The 25,471-nt window shown below is 34.8% G+C and overlaps 1 protein-coding gene across 1 annotated transcript; it reads right to left on the bottom strand.

The window, feature by feature from the left end:
• Positions 1–903: 903 nt before the first annotated feature.
• Positions 904–25,458, bottom strand: LOC117330511 (copine-8-like). The gene is made up of 21 exons (XM_033888864.1): positions 25,347–25,458; positions 22,009–22,049; positions 21,506–21,555; positions 19,233–19,336; positions 18,598–18,637; positions 17,879–17,952; positions 17,505–17,536; positions 16,374–16,402; positions 15,923–16,026; positions 14,193–14,297; positions 13,598–13,639; positions 13,065–13,140; positions 12,560–12,616; positions 12,171–12,232; positions 11,525–11,677; positions 11,064–11,139; positions 7,352–7,479; positions 6,957–7,059; positions 6,640–6,697; positions 6,322–6,395; positions 904–6,038 (listed from the first exon to the last, which is right to left on the bottom strand). Exons 1-21 carry the CDS (start codon positions 25,451–25,453, stop codon positions 5,838–5,840), a joined length of 1,716 nt encoding a protein of 571 aa, XP_033744755.1. The 5' UTR covers positions 25,454–25,458; the 3' UTR covers positions 904–5,837.
• Between the last annotated feature and the right edge of the window lie 13 nt (positions 25,459–25,471).

The raw sequence follows: 25,471 nt of genomic DNA, 5'->3' as shown, positions 1-25,471 counted from the left end.
TACAAAAAGAATCAACACAATCTGTACGTTGCTTCCGAACAAGGATGGTAATTCTTTGGGTTTTTTTCTGATAAAAAGAAATGAACCTTCCGTATGCAGCTTCCATCAAAAATATTATCGTTATTCTTTGCAATTCTTCCGTGTAACAAGATTAATAAAAACATTTGAGCAGTTTTGCGTTTTTGGACAGAACAGCTGTATGGTGCAGTAATTCATTTTGGCTCGACTGTATCTAGCACTCAATTTGGCAATTTGTTATGGAAGGTGATCATAGTTTGTGTAAGCATAAGGCTTCTGCTATCAATAACAACACATCAGTCCAAATATGGGTAAAAAGTCAACAGTTTAATATCTATATTTGATCAATTAAATTTTCACTTGTACAATATCAGCAGTTATACTAACCCTAAAAGCCACAAACATTTTTTCAACAAATTCAGACACTGAAAATATACAAGTATCTATCCTTACACTCAGTATGTTAATGCTAAGGATTGGAAAAGGAGATATATCAGCATTTACCTAATCACCCAGAATAATAGGAGTTTGTTATTATGTAGGTAACTTAAACGTTTTTACATCAAACATAAATGACTACAATGTCTGAAATTGTTATCTATTAAATATACATGAAAGTAATTGTTTAATGCCAGTTATGAAATTCCTGTCTAAAATCTTTACCAAAGTCCATAATAAAGGTCTACCCAGTATAACAGAACTACCCGGTATTAGACTGTATAGCATAGTTTAAATATCAAAATACTTGAATTGCCTGTATCAACATAAATAATTTCCATTCAAACCAAGATGAAATAATCACCGACAATGAGTCACAGCATACTTTTTCAAACAATGCCTTTTGTAACTACCAAACATTTTTCAAACAATGCCTTTTGTAACTACCAAACAATGCCTTTTGTAACTACCCAACAGTTATCATAAGTTGACAATAGAAGACAGGTTATTGTTATCGGTGTTCCTCGACATATAATTACTGGGAATTGAAGACAAGGCCCGATTTGTACTTTATTTTCACTTGTTTTATTTTGCCTCTTTAAAGGGGCATTCCTTTGTTCGGACACCAGAAACATGCACAACTTCTATTGATGAAATCTATGTCCAAAAGATGATTATATGAGTGTCTGTGCCTACATATAATGAAATTAACGCCGAAATGTACAAAAAAAGGGCGTATCATATACAAATACTGTATGTCTTTGCAGTAATTAGTGATACTTCAGGTCGAATTAAGAATTTTCAGGACTTAGTACTCGAAGAACTTTGGTTTATCTCGAGAGTAAAACTGCCTTATTAATGTAAAGATTGTAACTTTTACTACTTGGAAAAAAGGCATATTTTCCAGTGATTATAATTTTGAAGACCTAAACTTTCAAACGAAGGAATGCCCCTTTAGTTGAAGGCAGTACAAAATTCAACTGAAGATTGTTTACAGCTAACTATACATTAAACTGATTTTTCAAAACATATACCAGGTACTTAGATCTAAAACATAATAGATTATCTTCCTTTTCATCATACATGACAAAAACAACTTATCATTTTTCAATCATACCAATAACTTTCTTAAGTTTCTTTATGAGAAATACACTGTAAAACTAACTTTGAATCAGAATAGATTGACTTCAAGTCTCTATTAAAGTAAGTTACCAGAGGAAAGGCAGGGAGCTATCATCAAATGTTAAGATCTGAGGAAAATATCTTGTTAGGAATGAGATAAACAGGAAAGAGATATTGTACAAATAAAAACAAATACATTTATACTCTATATGGAAAAGTGAAAATATGAAGGTCATTTACATAAAACAAATCTTAACATACGATGTATACATAAACATGTGAACATAACAATAGGATAAACAAAGTGATTTACACAATTGTATATAATTCATATCATACATCTGAATCATAACCAAATTTTGTGATATAAACATGACTTGTAATATTTCCAGATAAACATGTATATGAAGACATAGAAAAAAATCTAGACACAACACTTCCAAAACCAAATGATATGGGTCAAAATTGTAGAATTAGTATAATATAATTATAGTCAATCAAATGGCTGTAAATACAGAGGCCTGTACTATATTTCATGTGGAAAATAATAAACAAATTATACCTGGAAAACTTTGGTCCATGTACAATATAATATAGAGTAAGGTCGCTGTAGTTCTGTGTGTTACATGTAACCAGCGAGTTCTACACAGCAACAAATATTTCTAGTCAAGAAACACTGTTTACCCTACAACATTCAAACTATTAATTCAACACTGTATGAACTGGTGTGTTATCTACATAATCTCAAAACTAGCACTGTATAATCAACCCCACATGCAGCACATCTGATTGGCCAGATAAGTGAGCATTGAGGGAAAATAATATTTAATTATTATTATACGATTAACAGTGAAGAACGTTTCAATTTGGCACTTAATAGTCTTATGGAAAGAACAAATCAACAAGCATTTCTAAAGACGAACCTCAGTATACTGCAGTATTTTGACATGTACCAATGGACATGTACAAATCTGTCCTCTTTAGCATAAGCAAATCATGATAAGTGTTTTAGACTGAGATTAAGAATAGATTGGTATAAGAAATATAACATTTATTAACCAAATTAAAACAATGTAATACATACGTATTAAAATACTGATAGTGTACACGTGGGTTGGTGGGTAGCATTTCAACATATACCATAGTAACCATTTGAAACATTTCTTTTATAGATTCAAATGAAGACAAATTTTGGCTGAGTTTCATACTTAATCATTTCAGTCAATCTTCATTTACCCTGGGTAACTTAACTCTGAAATCACTCCGCAGATTAACTGGATTTCAAACAAACTAAGTACAGCTATTTAAAACACAAATTCAGTTTCCTTTTATGAGAGTTATTGCCCTTGTTCTTTCTTACTCCATGTTCAATATACTGTCACACATTTTAGGGGTCATTTTTTTGTCATTTTAAGAACATATTCATATTGACACTACAAAGTATTTCCTATAGAAAATACACGGAATTAAGTATACATGTTAAAAATATGAATATTTGTGACTTACCTACCCTCGAATACATTTTGTATTTAAAATTCTCGCAATCAACAATGCCTAAAATGTCTTTATATATCTACAGGAAATGTCTACATCCATAATTCCTCAGATTTATACCTGTACATGGATTTTTGCAAGTATACACTGAATCAGAAACAATGCTTGATGCATATTACCTGTAACCAGTCTATATAAATACTGTATATATATGGGTATTGATTTAAGTATCAGATGGGAAATAAAATAATGTAAAATTGAAAAGCAATATGGAAAACAAACAACAATATCTGACTTAATTCACATGTATAAACAAGTTATTACACAACATTTCTACTTCAACCAATTTAACATTGGAAATTCTATTTCTCAAAAATAATCATCTGCATCTTCAATTGATGAAAATAATTTACGCAGTAAGAAATTATCATGATGGTTTGGTGATAACTTAAGTCAAAATTACAAATCATGTCCATGCAAAAATCATGAATGAAAAAGCAAATAATCTGGGATAAATTCTGGTAAAAAATGACAACACCATATTGCTCTGCTAACCATATTAAATCGCTGGTTAAAATTATCCAAAATTTTGTTAGTAATAATGACAGACATCAAACTGTCAGGTTGATTCACATATATATGTACCTGTCTGTAATAAAACAACATAGATTTACATATACATACTGTAAACTACATAAAAATCATAGTAAAAAACATCCATTTTCACTCAAAGCTCAAAAACCTTGAAATCAGTAAATTAACATCAGTATGTATATATCAATCAGATCTAGTAAAGGATTATATATGTGTATGTATATGTCTGTATAAGAAGTATATATGTATACTATTCAACCCAGTATCACACAGAAAGTAATTTCCCTGGCAACAAGGGAAACATTATCACATAGGTCAAAACACAATGGAACTCTGTTGATGGAATGAAAATATGATAATCTAATAATATAATACAAAGTTTACTTCAACACAACTTGGATTAAATCATTACCTAGCATGATAATGTCAGCACAATAATGTTGATGAATAGTATACATTACTACAATAATAGATAATGTCGGTACAATAATGTTAATGAATGGTATACATAACTGAAACAATAGGTAGTTTTTTACTACAAAATTAATCATATCCTTGATTATCTTTTTAATTTTGGGAAGTTCAATATCTGATGAATATTAATTCCATGCAAAATCATCATCAGCACAGAAATCTTCGTTAATTAAGAATTTGCATATAAAACCTAAAGAAGTTGTCCCAAATCTACCACATACCGAGACATTTCTGTAGTAATTGCTAGTAGGAACAAACTTAATATTCCTAAAACTGAAGAGAAAATGTAAGTGTATACATCAAAACAGAATCATATCTCCAGCTATCAACTAGATCACATACAAAAACATTCTTCCCTACCCAGACAGTGTCAAAACCTTCCTTAGACTAGATGGAATGGGTCTTGCCTTTGTGAAATATACATTCACAACTATGAGAATGTGTTTGATAATTTGATATCTAAAAAAAACCCTGATAACTTACTATATGTGTGGAAAGAAATTCTTACCAGACTTGGAGCAACTGAATGATATATTTAAAGAAAAGCACCCAACGGGTACCTCCCCCAACCTCCAAAAGTTCTGTGGAAATCACTGAGAACTATTAGTACAGTGAGGGTGTTCAGATCTCTCTTCCAACTATGCCAATATGGCCACATCTAATTAACAACCTTATATCATATCAAAGGTATTATAATGTACTTAGTAAGGTCCATGTACATAATCATTTGACATTTATATAAAATTCCTATCTAATAAAAAGGAAAATTTAATTGTTAATTGTATTTTACAAGGAGAGGGATGATAATACAGTATAAAACTATCTAACACAATTGGTATGTGAACAGTATGAAAATCTTAACATGTGTCTGGGTAAAAGACATCAGGGCATGTACATTCAAGGTGTAGGGAAATCAGTTCTTAAAACAACTAAGGTTTCAGGCAAGTTTTAGCAAACTTTAGCAAACTTTAGCAAACAGATCCAGCAGGTTTCACATATAGACAATACATATCAAGGCTATAAGGAAGGAACTAGTTTTCATTATGCGATATAAGATAAAAAGATAATATTTAGTATACTGATGGAGCTATGTAAATGTAAGCAAAAGTATGTGCATTTTATGTTGCGAGCAATGCATTTTTTTATGTCTGTAAACAAGATGATAACTGATTTAATAGATTGCAGAATCTAAACTTAAAATTTGAGCAGTAACCATTCAAACAATAGTGGTCATTATAAGTAAGTTGAGGTAGAAAGACTAAGGTAGAAAAAAGAGAAACAATCTGATTGGATATTTCTTCAGGGATGACATATATAATGCATTAAGTATCAAAAAGATATTGGAAGATTGTTTAATCTACAAAAGATAACTATTTGAAAAAAATAAAACAAGAATATAGTATAATTTTAAAGTTTTTTTTTATGAAAGGTCTATCCATCACTATGAAATAATGCATGTTATCATTTTCAATTACCGGGTGATTATGGAAAATATTCCAATGATTTCTACCAACTTAGTTTCTATTGCGGGATATAGCTCAGTGATTCATTAAACCCAAGGATATAGCTCAGTGATTCATTAAACCCAAAGTCCATAACCAGTTATATCAGACCTCGATAGCATCAGACATATACATCATCATCATCAGTAGTACTGCTGGTGACAAAACACTGCATGAAGATGTAGTTTGTAAATTTTAATGCTCAGAAGGAGGAAGTGATGTCATGGAAGAAATAGACAGCTGTCGCATCATGGGAGGCTTTGGTTTGATCTTACGAGACTTCATGTAAGAGAGGAACTGGTCTGGGATCTCCTCAAGCACTTCCTTGGCTAGTCTTGCCTGTATTGCGGCAGGGTTGTCCCCGGAACGCCCCAGGAAATTACGCAGAGGCACAAACTAAAAATAATCAAATTCTATTAAACCAAACAACATTTTCATACGAAATCATTAAATTTCTTGTTGACCAGTGATGAAAATGAAATTCTGGTTAAATTTTAAGAATACAAATCTATATTTACATTTTGTTGATAACTATCAATAAGAACACTCAACATCACTGAAAATCACCTCCTCACTTGAATATATAGCTAATACTGGTTTTCCACTTAAATATGAGAGACCACTTCCATACATCAAACTAGAGATTTATAGGACTACATGTCGATGTTCTAGTACTTACTTGTACAATATCTCTCTCTGCTGCCTTTCCCCTTGATGTTAGCCTGACGTCGTCACCATCCAGTACTTCCATAGCTACAGAACACGATGTAGTACAAATAAGTAACCTCAAATACTGACTTTACTCACATGAACAAGAATCTCGATGTGAATCTTGCGTAAGTATAAATGGTTTTTCATTATATCCATTCAACCAAGAAATGGATTCTATTCTTATAAACTGTACATAATATTATCAACATAGCTTACTTTTTCATTTATCTGCTGAATAGGGCAAAACTAATTAACTGATATCAATCAGCCTAACAATGAGAATTACCTTCAAAATCAGCATCTCCAACCCCTATAATGATGATGGACATTGGAAGACTGGCTGCCTGGAAATAATAAAATACAAAGTATTTTAAATGCATTCATCGAAATACAGTACTACCACAGAAATTGGGAACCTTGAGTGATAGTGAAGCATCAGTTAAATTCAATATTTATAGTGAAATTGTTTTTTTTTAAAGGTTTTGATTTGAACTGTCAGTAACTTTGAGCTCTCATTTATTTAAGGGATATACATGTTTCCACCTGACAGTGGTATTGATAATGGTTTACACATACTTCCCATGTTAAAGGTATACTACTCACATTAACAATGGCCTCGCATGTCTGAGGCATGTCGGTGATGATACCGTCGGTGATTATAAGCAGGATAAAGTAATCATTGCCATCTCGCTTTGCAATGGCAAACCTTTAACATAAAATAATATATAGTAAGATTATAAATATTAAAAAAATTACAATCTGTTCTGCTAGATTTAAAAGCCATGTCAAAAAGAGGAAAGACAAACAATGACTTACTAATCAACAGTTCTTTTAAAAATCTTTCAAATTTCATTTATTGGTGTGCAAAGAAAAATGTTGGGTAAATTTATTGTATACTTCATTTGTAAAACATGCTACAAAATATAGGTATGATCTTTTTAAAAAGTTTATTAAAACGGGTGTACTAAAGTTTACGCTTGTTTAATTTATTTACTTACTTTGACACATGATTGACACAGGGAGCAAAATTTGTCGGTCCATAGAGTTGAACAGAGTAAAGAGCTTTGTTGTAGGCATCTAACACACCATCTATACCTTGACAGTAGGGATTGGTCGGATTACCGTTCTGAAAGTAAAACTTCCTATATATAGTCAGTTATCCAATAGTAGGGGTTGGTGGGGTTATCCAACAGTATGGGTGGTAGAGTTATCTGACAGTAGGGGTTGGTGGAGTTATCCAACAGTAGGGTTTGGTGGGGTTATCCAACAGTAGGGGTTGGTGGAGTTATCCAACAGTAGGGGTTGGTGGGGTTATCCAACAGTAGGGGTTGGTGGGGTTATCCAACAGTAGGGGTTGGTGGGGTTATCTGACAGTAGGGGTTGGTGGGGTTATCCGACAGTAGGGGTTGGTGGGGTTATCCAACAGTAGGGGTTGGTGGGGTTATCCAACAGTAGGGGTTGGTGGGGTAATCTGACAGTAGGGGTTGGTAGAGTTATCCAACAGTAGGGGTTGGTGGGGTTATCCAACAGTAGGGGTTGGTAGGGTTATCTGACAGTAGGGGTTGGTAGAGTTATCCAACAGTAGGGGTTGGTGGGGTTATCCAACAGTAGGGGTTGGTGGGGTTATCTGACAGTAGGGGTTGGTAGAGTTGTCCAACAGTAGGGGTTGGTGGGGTAATCTGACAGTAGGGGTTGGTAGAGTTATCCAACAGTAGGGGTTGGTAGAGTTATCCAACAGTAGGGGTTGGTGGGGTTATCCAACAGTAGGGGTTGGTGGGGTTATCTGACAGTAGGGGTTGGTAGAGTTATCCAACAGTAAGGGTTGGTGGGGTAATCTGACAGTAGGGGTTGGTAGAGTTATCCAACAGTAGGGGTTGGTGGGGTTATCTGACAGTAGGGGTTGGTGGGGTTATCCAACAGTAGGGGTTGGTGGGGTTGGTTGGTGGGGTTATCCAACAGTAGGGGTTTATGGGGTTATCCAACAGTAGGGGTTTATGGGGTTATCTGACAGTAGGGGTTGGTGGAGTTATCCAACAGTAGGGGTTGGTGGGGTTATTCAACAGTAGGGGTTTATGGGGTTATTCAACAGTAGGGGTTGGTGGGGTTATCCAAAAGTAGGGGTTTATGGGGTTATTCAACAGTAGGGGTTGGTGGGGTTATCTGACAGAAGGGGTTGGTGGGGTTATCTGACAGTAGGGGTTGGTAGGGTTATCCAACAGTAGGGGTTGGTGGGGTTATCTGACAGTAGGGGTTGGTGGGGTTATCCGACAGTAGGGGTTGGTGGGGTTATCTGACAGAAGGGGTTGGTGGGGTTATCTGACAGTAGGGGTTGGTGGAGTTATCCAACAGTAGGGGTTGGTGGGGTTATCCAACAGTAGGGGTTTATGGGGTTATCTGACAGTAGGGGTTGGTAGAGTTATCCAACAGTAGGGGTTGGTGGGGTAATCTGACAGTAGGGGTTGGTAGAGTTATCCAACAGTAGGGGTTGGTAAAGTTATCCAACAGTAGGGGTTGGTGGGGTTATCCAACAGTAGGGGTTGGTGGGGTTATCTGACAGTAGGGGTTGGTAGAGTTATCCAACAGTAGGGGTTGGTGGGGTAATCTGACAGTAGGGTTGGTAGAGTTATCCAACAGTGGGGTTGGTGGGGTTATCTGACAGTAGGGGTTGGTGGGGTTATCCAACAGTAGGGGTTGGTGGGGTTATCTGACAGTAGGGTTGGTGGGGTTATCTGACAGTGAGGGTTGGTAGAGTTATCCAACAGTAGGGGTTGGTAGAGTTATCCAACAGTAGGGGTTGGTGGGGTTATCTGACAGTAGGGGTTGGTGGAGTTATCCAACATTAGGGGTTGGTGGGGTTATCCAACAGTAGGGGTTTATGGGGTTATCCAACAGTAGGGGTTTATGGGGTTATCTGACAGTAGGGGTTGGTGGAGTTATCCAACAGTAGGGGTTGGTGGGGTTATTCAACAGTAGGGGTTTATGGGGTTATTCAACAGTAGGGGTTGGTGGGGTTATCCAAAAGTAGGGGTTTATGGGGTTATTCAACAGTAGGGGTTGGTGGGGTTATCTGACAGAAGGGGTTGGTGGGGTTATCTGACAGTAGGGGTTGGTAGGGTTATCCAACAGTAGGGGTTGGTGGGGTTATCTGACAGAAGGGGTTGGTGGGGTTATCTGACAGTAGGGGTTGGTAGGGTTATCCAACAGTAGGGGTTGGTGGGGTTATCTGACAGAAGGGGTTGGTGGGGTTATCTGACAGTAGGGGTTGGTGGAGTTATCCAACAGTAGGGGTTGGTGGGGTTATCCAACAGTAGGGGTTTATGGGGTTATCTGACAGTAGGGGTTGGTGGAGTTATCCAACAGTAGGGGTTGGTGGGGTTATTCAACAGTAGGGGTTTATGGGGTTATTAAACAGTAGGGGTTGGTGGGGTTATCCAAAAGTAGGGGTTTATGGGGTTATTCAACAGTAGGGGTTGGTGGGGTTATCTGACAGAAGGGGTTGCTGGGGTTATCTGACAGTAGGGGTTGGTAGGGTTATCCAACAGTAGGGGTTGGTGGGGTTATCTGACAGAAGGGGTTGGTGGGGTTATCTGACAGTAGGGGTTGGTAGGGTTATCCAACAGTAGGGGTTGGTGGGGTTATCCAACAGTAGGTGTTGGTGGGGTTATCCAACAGTACGGGTTGGTGGGGTTATCCAAAAGTAGGGGTTTATGGGGTTATTCAACAGTAGGGGTTGGTTGGGTTATCTGACAGAAGGGGTTGGTGGGGTTATCTGACAGTAGGGGTTGGTGGGGTTATCTGACAGTGAGGGTTGGTAGAGTTATCCAACAGTAGGGATTGGTAGAGTTATCCAACAGTAGGGGTTGGTAGAGTTATCCAACAGTAGGGGTTGGTGGGGTAATCTGACAGTAGGGGTTGGTAGAGTTATCCAACAGTAGGGGTTGGTGGGGTAATCTGACAGTAAGGGTTGGTTGGGTTATCCAACAGTAGGGGTTGGTGGGGTTATCTGACAGTAGGGGTTGGTGGAGTTATCCAACAGTAGGGGTTGGTGGAGTTATCCAACAGTAGGGGTTGGTGGGGTTATCCAACAGTAGGGGTTTATGGGGTTATCTGACAGTAGGGGTTGGTGGAGTTATCCAACAGTAGGGGTTGGTGGGGTTATTCAACAGTAGGGGTTTATGGGGTTATTCAACAGTAGGGGTTGGAGGGGTTATCCAAAAGTAGGGGTTTATGGGGTTATTCAACAGTAGGGGTTGGTGGGGTTATCTGACAGAAGGGGTTGGTGGGGTTATCTGACAGTAGGGGTTGGTAGGGTTATCCAACAGTAGGGGTTGGTGGGGTTATCTGACAGTAGGGGTTGGTGGGGTTATCCAACAGTAGGGGTTGGTAGGGTTATCCAACAGTAGGGGTTGGTGGGGTTATCCAACAGTAGGGGTTGGTAGGGTTATCCAACAGTAGGGGTTGGTGGGGTAATCTGACAGTAGGGGTTGGTAGGGTTATCCAACAGTAGGGGTTGGTGGGGTTATCCAACAGTAGGGGTTGGTGGGGTTATCTGACAGTAGGGGTTGGTGGGGTTATCTGACAGTAGGGGTTGGTGGGGTTATCCAACAGTAGAGGTTGTTAGGGTTATCTGACAGTAGGGGTTGGTGGGGTTATCCAAAAGTACGAGTGGGTGGAGTTATTGTAGGGGTTGGTAGAAGTACATGTACTTACCAATGCAAACTCATGGGAAACAACGCCATCTGGTGGTAGTCGAGCACCAAACCCAAGGGCTGGGAATAACTTGTCTCTGTTTGATAAAATATGTGTATTAACCTCATGGCAACCTCTATCAACATAATTATTTCTGAAAGATCTAGATAAAATTTCAATTTAGACATTTTCCTTTTCTATTCAAAAAGTATACCATTATTTTCTTAGATATTGATACTTCGAGAACAAGGTTTGAGTCCAGTTATATAGAAAAATGTATCAAGTCGAATTTGTCTTTGAAATGACAAAATCTAGAATTCAAAACAATGCTGAAATTTGAGATATGAAAATTTAGAATTCAAAAAAATTCTAAAATAAGAAAGAGTAATGAAAGTCTAGAATTCAAAGCAATGCTGAAATTGGAAAAAGATATGAAAATTTTGAAATCAAAACAATACTAAAATTTGAAAGTAGCCACTTACGTATCATAGTCCTGTATTATAGAGCCCACAGACCTCAGGGCTGTAGCATAGGGGTTTGGTTTGTATGGGTTCATGTAGTGTAGTGATGAAGGTGTTTTGGGATCTCCATTAGACGCTGTGAAGTCCACAGCAAATGTACAGTGTAACTGGGTTCTGAAAAATAGTGTTAAACATACCAGTTTCCGAAATTGCACCATATCTACAATTATACCTAGTCACCACAGCAAACACCTGTATATTGCTAATGCCTTTCTTGATAGAAGCCCTACCAGAAGAAATTGCATTTATCTAGCTATGAACACAATTTACTCAGCCTCATTTTGATTCTTCTTGTCCAAACATGTAGATGACATATAGCTGTTCAAAGTATTAGCACTGACGATACCGAAAACTCAATATCTCAACTATTAAGGATGACATGTCCTTAGATTTAGATTCCTAATAATGAGTAGAAAAATAACTACATATACAAAAGGTTAAATATATTGTATTGAAGATTTACTATTCATGATGGCATGAATGCAAATTGGCTGCATCAATAATTAACACAAAGTTCCAGTGAGATTTATACAATACCAGTGTGGAAGTGACAGAATTACATTCATAACCAGCATGAATGTCAAATCAACAGGTCTTGTCTACTTACCCTCCTCTCACATAATCCAGAAATGTATACACTTTCTCGATTTTACAGCTCATTAGCTCAACCTATACAAAAATAAAATAATTAGTATGTCAAATAACTTTCTATTATTTAGGCCCTATATCAAAACGTTGAAATTGTCTCATTTTTGTAATATTATGAAATTACCTATAGAATTTTAAATTCCATTTAAAAGTTCAAATAAAGCACTCATATCCGACACATTGACTTGATACACAGTTTTGTCGGTAATATCAGGTTTCATTGTATACTGTAAATACTAATATCAGTGACATTCAAGAAAAATGATTATACATGTACATGTAAAGATACATACATTTGTTAAGATCTGAAAACCATTAAAATACTAGACATTAAAATAAAGTACTTACCGTCCCTGAATTTTGATATTTGGAGCCTTTCTTCTTCCTTTTCTTTTCACTGATGCACTGAAATAAGTATATGATTTTAATGAATATGAAATCTACAGAGAAAAGTAAAACATATCACAGATTACAATCATTACAGTATACAATTGGAAGCTAATAATAGATTTCTTAAACCTTTTCAAAAGTGAAACCTACCCACTCTCGCTTCCACTGTTTCATCATTCAGACATTATGCCAAGAATGCACAGATACCGAAAAATAAATTAGTTAAAAGTAGAATTGCAAGTCTTTAGCCTACTGAAGCATTTCAACAGTGCTATTGTCAATGTCTGTTAAGTTGGACTAGTCATATTCAATCATGCTTGCATGGAATTCTTGAACCTGGTCTGAATACCTGGTAAGTAATGTTGAAGGCACTGAGATCCAGGATATATCATATAAATATAAGCAAATTCATTCAGCGAGTTGTTATTAAGACACAATTCTTTTTAGTTTTATGTTTACACACCTCAAATACATTTTTGTCACTTGGACCTCTACTTAATTCCCTCAGCGTTGTTGTAAACTCTCCAATAAAATCATGTCTGTAAAGATAAAATGATATCTCAATAACTGATTAATAAATGTCTGTAATCACATTCATCAATGAAAATATCAACAAACAATGATTGCAGAGATGTCATTATAAGATACCAGGAAAATAAGACCAGACATTCCTCAAGTGTAAGCACTTCCTACCAATGTGGAAACTCAATTACACTAATCAACAAACACAAAGAATCAGAATATTACCTTATGAGATCATAAACTTGTCTATGATATTTATCACATTGCATCTGTTTAAATTGAATTTTCTCCAACAGCATTTCACATTTGTCAAGAAATGATTACATAGAATGAAATATGTAATCTACCATTAACATGAATCTACGACCAAATATAAGACACATAAGTACAGAATATGTATGTAATAATGGTTAAGTCATGTATCCTGTAACTGTTTAGTTATAATACAGAAAGTATAATAATTGTTCCACCTACCCGCCATCTGCATCCCAATCATGACACTGTATCTTTATACTCCTGTAAATCACACATAGGATTATATTACAAACTACATATAATAAATACACAGATAACCCTGTAGTGATAGACACATCAAAGAATTTCCTGATGGTACCAGGTATAGATCACGTCGAAATTCAAATTAGACACCTGTGACACCAAAGTGTCATTACACAAGGATAGATTTGTAAACTTGCTATGAAGAATTACAGGAACAAAGACAAGAACACAAACATCATAGATTCTTCTAAAAGAGACAAATCTTGAGATCAGGGCCTTTTCTCTACCATGCTACTAGCATTTTAACATTGCTAAAGTTGTCTGCGGTAGGATTCCGCAACTGGATATGAAAAGGATTATTGGGTCACCTGTTCTGCCACAACTGATTTTTTTGGGTACTTAGGGTTCTACCAATGTCATGACCCTATAAATTACCACTGAGTCCAACAAGAGTGATTCATATAAGCTAATAAAACCTGTTTTATAATTGTTATATAAAAACACTCCCTACATATGTATTTGTGACATGTCCCATCAAATCAAGGATCGCTCGTCTCCAGGGCAAACTTACCTGTCATAGTCTCCGTTACACAATGATCTGACAGGTAGTACAAACGGCCGCCAGGTGGGATTGAGGGTTTTCTTAATCACCTCTGTTCTGTGTACAACTGTGTATCTGTAACGTTCAGTAAAATCTTTATATAATATTGCATGTTTTATCTCAAGAAAACACTTTTATCTAAATCATTATACATTAAAAAACAAATGAATGAATGCTGAAAAATAGAAAGCCACAGCAATTCACATTCTTTTTCTTTCTTTCTGTGACATTTTAGGCTAATTTAAGTTAACATAATCAAAATTCTTTAAAGATAATTCTGAGCTCTTTAATGTCTGCATTTCAGTAGCTCAAGATAAGAACTCCCTTTTATCACTATAACACTATCCCTCTGTTTACACCCTGTACCCTTCTTCAACTTCCTTAGAAGTTCATGTAGTAATCAATGTTGAACAAGATATTTTAGATTACATCTTACCATTTTATATCTTATTTTAGATTAAATCTTACCACGATAAACATGCATGGGAGCGAAATTTTCGGACTGCAGAGTCTGTGTTTGTGAGGAATTTTGGGAAAGGTCCACAATGGCTAGAGGGAACAGTGATATCAAAAACTGGTCCAGTGTCGTATGGCATTAAACTCAAAGATGGGAGAGAAATGAAACGCCATGTTGATCACGTGCGCATCAGATATTCACAGGATAGTGAGACACCTGAGGGTATGAAACATTCTGGGGAAAGGGAGACGAAAATCCCTAAGGAATCTATCAACATTCCTGGAGAAACATCACACCTACCCTTACCACTTATTGAAACTCCAAGTTCTACACCGGAAGTGCCTGAGACAATTCCAGAACCAGCTCTATCGGTACCCGACAAAGAGACTACACTGGTTCGGCCAGTCGAGGCTAATATCATTGAGGGAACAGCAACGCGGCGTTCGACAAGGGCATCGCGACTTCCAGCAAAACTCAATGTCTTCGTAGTGAATACATGTTGTTAGTTAGGAGAAGGAGATTGCTGTATTTGGGGCAGAATAATCCCCGCAACTCCTATACTGTTCACGGGCAGTCTACCCGGATCAGGATATGTAGTGTTAGTTAGTTTACGTTATCATTCGGTTGTTGAAAGGTTATATGTTAAACGGGGTTTTACGTTGGTTAATGATGAGATTTATTCATAATTTTCTAGTCCACCTAAACAGTGCCAAGACATTACTGATCTACAAACAGAGTGTGTTTTACTTATAGGACAATGAAAGTTAAAGACTGTGTTCCAAACAAAGTCTATGTCCATGCTCATAGTTCATTCTAAAAGGGGAGGAGTGTAGTAATGTAAGGCTATCATAGGGGTGTAACAATGCCCATAACAAATATACATTTGTACATTGTATTTTTAAGACAAAAGTAATCACAATGTAAAAATCAGATCAGGACGAGATATTTTTGGAAAAAATATTTCAGAAAGATAAGATTTCATATAAGTTCTGTAAAAGTATTAGTACACTTACCACAATATTCACATGATTACCTACTGGTACTTCAAAATCAATATGATATTATTTATGGATAATTTAATGCAGTGGAAAACTTTCTGAAGACCCAACGTTTATGCAAATTAATTTTAAATTGATATGAATATTAGTTAAACTGCCCTGTGTCTACCACATATAAAACCTACATCCTTTGTTTGTGTTGTCAACAATTTATCAAATTAATTAATTCCTGGAATAATACTTACGTGGTGTCTTCGTTAGCTCTGAGGAATGTCAGAAACGGGTCTGATTTCCCAAAGAAGTCTTTCTTGTCTAGCTTGTGGGCACGGAATTGAAAATGTACTTGTTCCTGAAATATAGAAGTCATTATAGTACATATATATTTTACATCTGAATATAAAATTATCATGATGAAATATCAAGGAAATATACATTGCTTTCTGTGTCCTATAATCTGCTGTGTCATGTGGTCAGGTTAGTTAGGAAGTTCTGCATTAAATTCTTAAATAAATATCTGTCAGTGTTTTGAGTCCATTGCAATTCATTTTTCCATGTACAGTGTATGTATGTATGTACAGGACTGATGCCTGGTATGTACATTTTGATACAGTAACTTATATTATACATTCATCATAAACATGCTGATGTCACTTTAAATCCTGTCTCCTTAGATAAATTGTAATGCCTTCTACCTACCTTACAGCTACTTTGTTCCTCTGCACCAACTGGAAACAAAGCAGATTACAATGTATTACACCAATATGGTTGTGTTTCAATTCAAGATGCAAGGATTATCATTCAGGTTTAATGATTGAATATACAGTAATGATGACACATAATTTCATTTTTTAGAAGGTGTTATGCCTTATTTGTCAGACTTGTCTTAAAGGAGCCTTATTTGACAGACTTGCATTAGGGTAAGCCTTATTTGACAGACTGGCATTAGGGTAGGCCTTATTTGTCAGACTTGCATTAGGGTAAGCCTTATTTGTGAGACTGGCATTAGGGTAAGCCTTATTTGTCAGACTTGTCTTAAAGGAGCCTTATTTGTTAGACTTGCATTAGGGTAAGCCTTATTTGACAGACTTGCATTAGGGTAAGCCTTATTTGTCAGCCTGACATTAGGGTAAGCCTTATTTGTCAGACTGGCATTAGGGTAAGCCTTATTTGTCAGACTGGCATTAGGGTAAGCCTTATTTGTTAGACTTGCATTAGGGTAAGCCTTATTTGTCAGACTGACATTAGTGTAAGCCTTATTTGACAGCCTGACATTAGGGTAAGCCTTATTTGTTAGACTGACATTAGGGTAAGCCTTATTTGTTAGACTTGCATTAGGGTAAGCCTTATTTGTCAGACTGACATTAGGGTAAGCCTTATTTGTCAGACTTGCATTAGGGTAAGCCTTATTTGTCAGACTTGCATTAGGGTAAGCCTTATTTGTCAGACTTGCATTAGGGTAAGCCTTATTTGTCATATTGGCATTAGGGTAAGCCTTATTTGTCATATTGGCATTAGGGTAAGCCTTATTTGTCATATTGGCATTAGGGTAAGCCTTATTTGTCATATTGGCATTAGGGTAGGCCTTATTTGTCAGACTGGTGTTTTGGTAGGTGGCATTTGTCGGACTGGTGTTAGGGGAGTACAAATATGTAACTAAAATTAAGGTAGTCCATATTTGTCACATTTTACGGGTATGTTAGTTGGTTTTTGTCACATGTACTTGAAGCCCAGAATGGGCTTTATTTGACCTGATCACTTCAGATTTATCTACATTTGTCAGATTTCATTTGAAGTACTTGATCACACTTAAACATTTTCCACACTCACCAATTATATTCCCACTGTCTTTCTTAGGGCCTCTGTAACAGAAAACACAAGCATGAGTTTACAGAAAATTATCCCGTAAAATCAGTCAATTATCAAAAAATATTTCAAAGTGACATGACATATTGGTTTGGGTTGTTTTTGTTTAATGTCCTATTAACAGCCAGGGTCATTTAAGGACGTGCCAGGTTTTGGAGGTGGAGGAAAGCCGGAGTACCCGGAGAAAAACCACCGGCCTACGGCCAGTACCTGGCAACTGCCCCACGTAGGTTTCGAACTCGCAACCCACATATTGGACCAAACTTTAACCAACACATGAATACCTTCCTTAAAATAAATTTATACATGGATTAGCATGAAAATATACCATAACTTACCTAAGTCTTCTACTCATCTTGGTACCTGCTGACACAATCTCACCGACTGAGCACTCCATACTACCCAGGAAATCCTAAAGAACAAGATTAGGATATAGGGCTTAGGTACAAAGTATCATAAGTAATAGATACATAATGGGTACGAGTGATGTATCGGATATATCACACGAGTGCGTAGCACGAGTGTGATATATGCGATACGTCACGAGTATGCAATATAACGCCAACAAAAGATCAAAGAAAAACCGAGGCGTCATTGGATAATGTATTGTTGTCAATCAGAAGATCTGATCCAGAGACAAAGGGGAGGAGAGAAACATCAGTTATCAAATAACCTCTGATTTCTTATTGTGACCTTGAAACTACAGATATACACTTTATGTTGGTGAATATGTGAACAAGACATATGTAGCATAAGTACGGTTCAATGGTATGGCCTGACAGAACTACAGATATAGAGTAAAAACTATTTGGTATCATCCATAGCTGACCTTTGAGTTTTGAGTTTTAGAAGAAAAGTCATTATTTTTCAGAAATCTGACTGGGTCAAAATACCTGTCAAATAGACACGTCCTTCTAATTTCATGAGTCAGATATAATTTTGGGAAGTCAAAAGTCAAGGGTTTGTCCTGTCATCCTCCAATTAACTGACTGTTTGTAACGTATTAACTACAATGTATATATACTTAACAAAATGTACTTTTTGTACATGTACTTACATGTTTTGTCAAATCAGCACTTTTAGAATCAACATCATATCTACAATGAAAGGAGCACACCCAAAATCATTTCAGACCATTTATACAGTATTGGATTGTGAAGAAACTAATATTGAATACTGCCCTTCAACTTAATTTATTCTCTTACATCTGTGAATTCCTGATTAATTATATTTTTAAAACAAATCAATATTGTTTCTTTTTCTAGTGCTCATTATCTGTATTATCATTTTGATTTCAAACACAAATTGACATTTTCATAAACTTCTTCACTAAACATCTGGTATATACACCGTTTTGATTTTATTTGCCATCAGTGACTTATTTGATTCATGAATGTTCAACATTACATTTTTTATAACTATTCAGTTCAGCCCATAATTACTTTTACACAGCCCTAAATTTCAACAATCCTCCTCCACTAGCACATTTTCAACAGTTAAATAAATAGAACTGTCACATTAAACTAATTTTAAATTTATAGTACACCTTCTGTTTCCGGCTCTGTTCCAATGTAACAACTTTACTATGTAGTGTAATGCTGATCACACCTTACACTTGGAACATGTTACTTTTTCTAAGTACGTGTAAGTTAATAAGTATCAAGACCAATAATGTATATCTTAACAACTTACACTTCAAACTTCAGTTTCTGACTTTGTTCAAAGTAGTAATGCATTACAAACTTCTTTACAAAATCGGGGTTTAAGTTGTTCCAGATGATTTCTGTTCTTCCAAACTGAAACATGATTGAAAAATATTATTGTACTTGGCCTAAAGAAATATTATTGTACTTGGCCTAAAGAACAATCTTTTTTTCATTTACATACCTTAATGTAACAAAACGTATTTGCTTCAACAATTGAAAATTATATTGGCAAATCATGATCAGTGGGATAGGGAACTTTTTGTTTCAATGCAGCCATCCTCTTTTTCTGAAAAAGGGCGTGGTTCACTTAAAGGGGAAGGAGGGTTTATTATGTCAAATATGGTAAAAACACAAAAAATAAATACACATCTATATACCTCTATGCTGGATTTTGCCAGATTTAAGATATCAATAACAAATAAAGTCTACAGGCAAAATATCAGTTCTCCATGCCTTATGGATTTAAGCAATTTTTAAAAAGTTTTTAACGCATTATAAAACTACCTACATTTGTAGGTATCTCGCCCTAATGATCTAATATACAAGCCCTAGCTAAGACCTAGACAATTGTTCCAGTTAATTTGTTTATTCAAGTACTGTAAACTTGATAGTTTTCAATACCAGCAACTTATATAATTACAAGTCAAATACATAACATGAAGCCCAGAGGGCCTATATTTATACATAATTATATGTACAAGTATACTAAAGTAGGCATAGAGAATATCTTATGAATGCTGTGACTGACTCCTGTTAAATAAATGTATCTTGAAAGTGGGTCAGGGTAATTTATTTCAACAAGCGATATCATTCATGTCCTTAATCCCAGTCAAACATTACCACTTTAGACTCTTAAAATCATATCAAAAAGTATACTGGTAAGTTTTTATTGTATTAGAACCATGTGAACTTGAAAGCTGTAACCTAGCTTGTAAAGAATGCTGAGCTACAATATATATGTAGATGGTATTAACACGTCTGATTCTATGTACTTTATAACAGCTGATCAACATTAAATAGACTTTTAGGACAAAACCATAAGTACAAGTGTACCTAATAACCTCTTATTTTTTTGCACAGCTTTCCTATGTGTCTCTTTCCATAACCAATCACTGAGAATGATCTTTCATGAACATTCAGGTCAAATAAAGGCATCAGATATGCAAGAGACAAATTATGATTCCAGTTACTGTGATAATAAACAAGAATCAATGGCCTGATATGCAAATATCAATACATTATATGTATCAGATAAGTACATATCATGTGAAATCTGTTACACTTAAAACAATTTAATGCAGTTGATTTCGTTTTGGGCTCAGTTTCCTAACAAACAGTAGGTATAATTGTGTGTGTTGGTTGGTGACATTACTAGCCCTGTAGTTACGACTGTGATCTCAGGATAGATTATACTTGAGTAGTCTGTATGTCTGTAGTTGCACTTATTTATGCACTGTATTATTGATTTTTTTTCTCCTGTGTTGCTGGGCATGATTACAGCCTATATTTACCATACTGATAGATTGGAAAACTGGCTCTTTATCCTTTAACTCCACAGCAGAAATATGCACACAATATTATCACGTTATGTTTTTATCTAAATGAATAGTTTTAGTTTTATGCAAATATACCTACCATATGAAGCATGAATGTCAACAACAAAAATCAAAGACAGATATGAATAACATGATAAAACTACTGATATTTTTTCTACATTTATTTCTTTTATGTCATAATTATTGTTAACAACTAATTAACCATAAACAGTCATACAGGATAAACTAGCAACACATTGGGTAAGTGGGTTGTAATTGACAGGTATTAACGGGTAGTGAAAAGGGACAGAAAAGTAGAAAGGGAAAGATAAAGATTCTAATTTCAATTTCTTGTTCAGGGGTGCATTCAGGTGCATTTCCTGCTCCACCTCCAGTTTTTCATGTCTATGTACAAGATTCACATAATACATGATGACTGACACCATTTTCCCCTTCTTTGAAAATCTTATTCCTATGAATAACGCTTCAAAACATTATACTGGCAATACAGACTTGCCGTTAATTTCTCCCACTTGAAAGGAGGAAGCAATTCCTAAAACATAGAATGATTACTTATTTCCTAATCATACAAAATACAATTATATTATCACTCTCTTTCCTGTTACAAAAGGGACTAAAATCTAATAGCTTGCAGAATTTCTACATTTTCTACTTATCATTTCCTTAAATTTTGTCTATAATAAATACACTTGTTTAAGCTTACCTCTCTCCATGATCCTCTATTGCTTTGATCCATCACAAACAGGACACACACTGAGAAATAGAAAATCAAACTACAATACTCCGGGTATAGATTTTACCATAACTTTTACTAGTGATCTTCCTAGTCAATTAAATATGGACATCATGATTTGTTTTTACATATGATTAACAAGATCTAGAGTATATAATCAGATTTTCTTTTCTTTTTAAATACATTAACTCCTACTATTTTTGGCTTCGCTTAAAAAAATGTTATACACATATTAACCAGTGGTTTTTTTTCAAGAAAACTTTGGCATTAATATCAGAATCAAGATGAAAAAAGAACCAAACATTTGTATATCTTTATTTGCAAGAAGTGTATCAAGGTATATATGGTGAGTGGCATCATACACATAATAACATATTGAGAATTGAGTATTTATCAGAAGCATCAACATATACCTGACATATATGACAAACACATAATATCAATACATGTATATAATTACAATATATACATACTTGGGTCAGATTTTGAAAATACATCAGCATCAATTAGCTTTCTGGAAAAGAAGAGAAGGATAATGTGAAAGAAACCTATTATCATGTACATGTACTTCACATGGTTATTTTTTTTTATTTACTTCTCCAAATTAAATACATGATGTTTTTTTTCTTCAGTAGAATAAGGAAGATGTTTATTATATACATTTTCTTTTTAATACAAAGTTGATTACACCTGGCATTATGTCAATTCCTATGTTATAAAAATTTTTAGTAAAAGTTGAAAAAGCTCATTTAAATATCTTTTGCAAAACTTTCAATTCCAATTCAGGAAAAGGTCAAGCCATATTGTTATACATGTAGCTTTCAGCCAATCAGATACTTGCACTGACTACCAGGTATTGATGTGCTATAAACGTCATTTATCGTGTAATTCAATTCTTGTGTCTTGCATAATACATATACAAAATTTCCAAAAGTTTTTTTAGACTTTGACAAGATCTTTTTTTTTTTCAGTTTTAAAATCTTTTTTTTTATCCTTTTGCATATTATAAGTACATGAAATACATAGAAAAAACATCAATTATAGATACAGTTTTACAGCAACACAATATCATTTTTTGAGAAGAGCATCAAGGGTGACAATGATTTGGTATACATAAAAGTAACATTTTAGAAAATGCATACATGTATATATATTGAAACAATGTTTAATGGCTAATAGAAATAAAGTATGTATTGAACATTTAAGATAAAGATGTACCATTGTTGAATTATATATAGCTTACAGTTTTAAGAGGTTGATAGGTGTACATATATATATAGTATTGAAGAGTTATGACATATATATGTTTATTTAATTAGTAAGTTGACCATCACTTGCATAAACTGGAGGTGTTGCATGATTGTATAGTATAGAATATGTATAATGGTTTTACGAAACAGCAGAAATGCAAGCTACCTGAGTATTATTTTTTGAGACTTGTCTCCCTTTGATTAAAAGATATATCTGGATCGGCATATAATATAAAAAGGCTATTGAAAGTAGCTATTGTTAATTATTGATTTTATGGCATGTACTTATATAAGGCAAGTAGTGAATAGAGTAATAAAACAAGAAATAAAGGATTTTTTTTCCTTATTGTTTACAACATTTAATACAGCTTTCACACTCACTTTCACACATTAACTGAATGCATATATACATATACTTATACAAATAAGTGGTGTATTTTCAGTAAGAGAAAAAATCTATTTATATGGACCATTTATTTTCAAACTTACTGTACTCCATCTTATTTCTAAATATTACTTCTTCTATTTTCAGGTAAAAATCTAATTCGTTTTTGAATCCATTTACATTAGGAAGACAGTTTCAAAGTTTGTAAATATTGAAACTTTGCTAATAGAAGTAAAGTGTTGAGATATTTTAACTCTTGTTCCTTGGGTAATTTACGCAATATTACATCAACATTTTGTAGTTGTATAGTTCTAGTTGCCTTATTGTATAACCATACTTTAAAATCATCCCAAAAGTTTTCAACTATTCTGCATTCCCAAAACATATGCATTATTGTTTCAATATGACGGTTGCAGAAAGTGCAGAGAAGGGAGTCTTTTATGTTGATCATATGTAAAAATCTATTTGTACTAATTATTCTATGTATTATTCTGCATTGAAACCATTTAAGTTTACAGTCTATGATGGATTTAAATGGGATTATATTAATTTTTTTCCACCATATTGTGTCTTTCACCAAATCAAGTTCTTCGGACCATTTAGTTATGTATTTGTTGTTTGTTTTGATATTTTTTACCAATAAATTATACATATATAGAAGAGCCTCTTTGTTAATTTGTTATTATATGATATATGAGGGTTGGACAGTGTGGTAGTGAGAAAGTATGGTATCTGTTTGGGAGTACATTCCAGGCTGTTGTGATGGCTTTCCGAAGACCGTAAAACTGAGTAATTGGTGGATAAAATTGATGTTTTATGCAGAAAGCTTCATAAGACTGGATCAACTCTCCATTTTCATCTAATAAATCATATATACATGTATATATAATTTTTTTTTTTTGACAAGATCTTTGAATTATAAATTGCACAAATTTCAAGTGATTTTGAGTGCAATCTGCAAAATTTATTTGCAATTATATAATTACCAGATTGATTATGTTCCTTGTTGTTTTTGGTTTATTCTTTTCATGCTTACAAAAAAATATTACCCAACCTGGGATAATTTAGAGGTCTAAGGCCAAAGTATACTACATATACCATGGCCATGACTCTATGAAAGAGAAAGACGAGCCTGGTCAGCTACAGCCTCTGCCAGACTGTCATATAATACTAAAAGGCACAGCTGTACAGCTGTATTTAATTATATGCCTTGAAATGCATGTGCAGTATGTCCTTAGACTCTAGATAGACTGATACCTGAGCGTATAGTAGTGTACAGGTGGGTCTATTATAAATAAACACATACCACGAATATGAGTCAATCAGACTGAGAAACATCGAAAAATACAACTGGAAGGGATTCCCCAATGGGAATACCCTGTGATAACCAATATGGAAGCGATGATCACAACATGCACTCTGGTTTACGAGATGTACAATATGGAATTATGCACAACACGTAATTAAGTGTTCAAAACCCACATCTTTTTTTACACATATATGAAACTTTCCAAAGCAAAGAAACATTCACCTTTGTATTCATTATCGTCTTCTCCTTTATTAGCGATGATGCATTTTTAGATGGTTACATTTTACCACAACTTTATTATGTATTACGAAATATTGTGGTCAAATTATCATCATATTTCCCAATACATAATATATATGCAAGCAATCTTATCAAATTTAGCATAATATCCTTAATTCGTAAATATAATATGCCGAAAATACAACAATCATCGACAACAATGTGGCAGCATAAAGCAACTAAATAATGAATGAGAGCAATATAAAGTTTAGCAAGAACATAGTTTATTACTACTTTGTGACCATATATATTGTATGATACATCACTATCAGTGGGTATCAAAGAGAGGCCACTGCAGAAGATGCTTATATATATATTATCATTAATTTATTAATTGAATAATCACTGCTACTGGCAAACTGTTTATATCGTGTAGAAGTATCCATACCAGTTCTTTGCAGCGGTTGAAAACATGTCATCAATGACAGATATACATCATACAAAGTAAACAAACTAGTATGAACTTTACTAGGTCATGTAAACATTGTCAGTATTTTGTTTTTTATGAATTCTACCAAATGTCTTACCTTAAAAATACAATACATACGCTGTAATAAGTGTTATACCGTAAGTAAACAATAATCTTACCGACAGGACACCGATAACTCCACTAAAGTAGCAGGAGCTACTCCAGTTCCTGGTTGAAATGTAGCCGCGTCCGCCATACTTGTTTTGGTTCTTGCGCAATGTGCCATGGGAAATCTGACATACGG

Source organism: Pecten maximus, chromosome 7 (assembly GCF_902652985.1).
Source record: "Pecten maximus chromosome 7, xPecMax1.1, whole genome shotgun sequence".
Classification (NCBI taxonomy): domain Eukaryota; kingdom Metazoa; phylum Mollusca; class Bivalvia; order Pectinida; family Pectinidae; genus Pecten; species Pecten maximus.
Note: the sequence above shows the minus strand (reverse complement) of the source record. Positions and strands in the feature narration are given on the sequence as shown.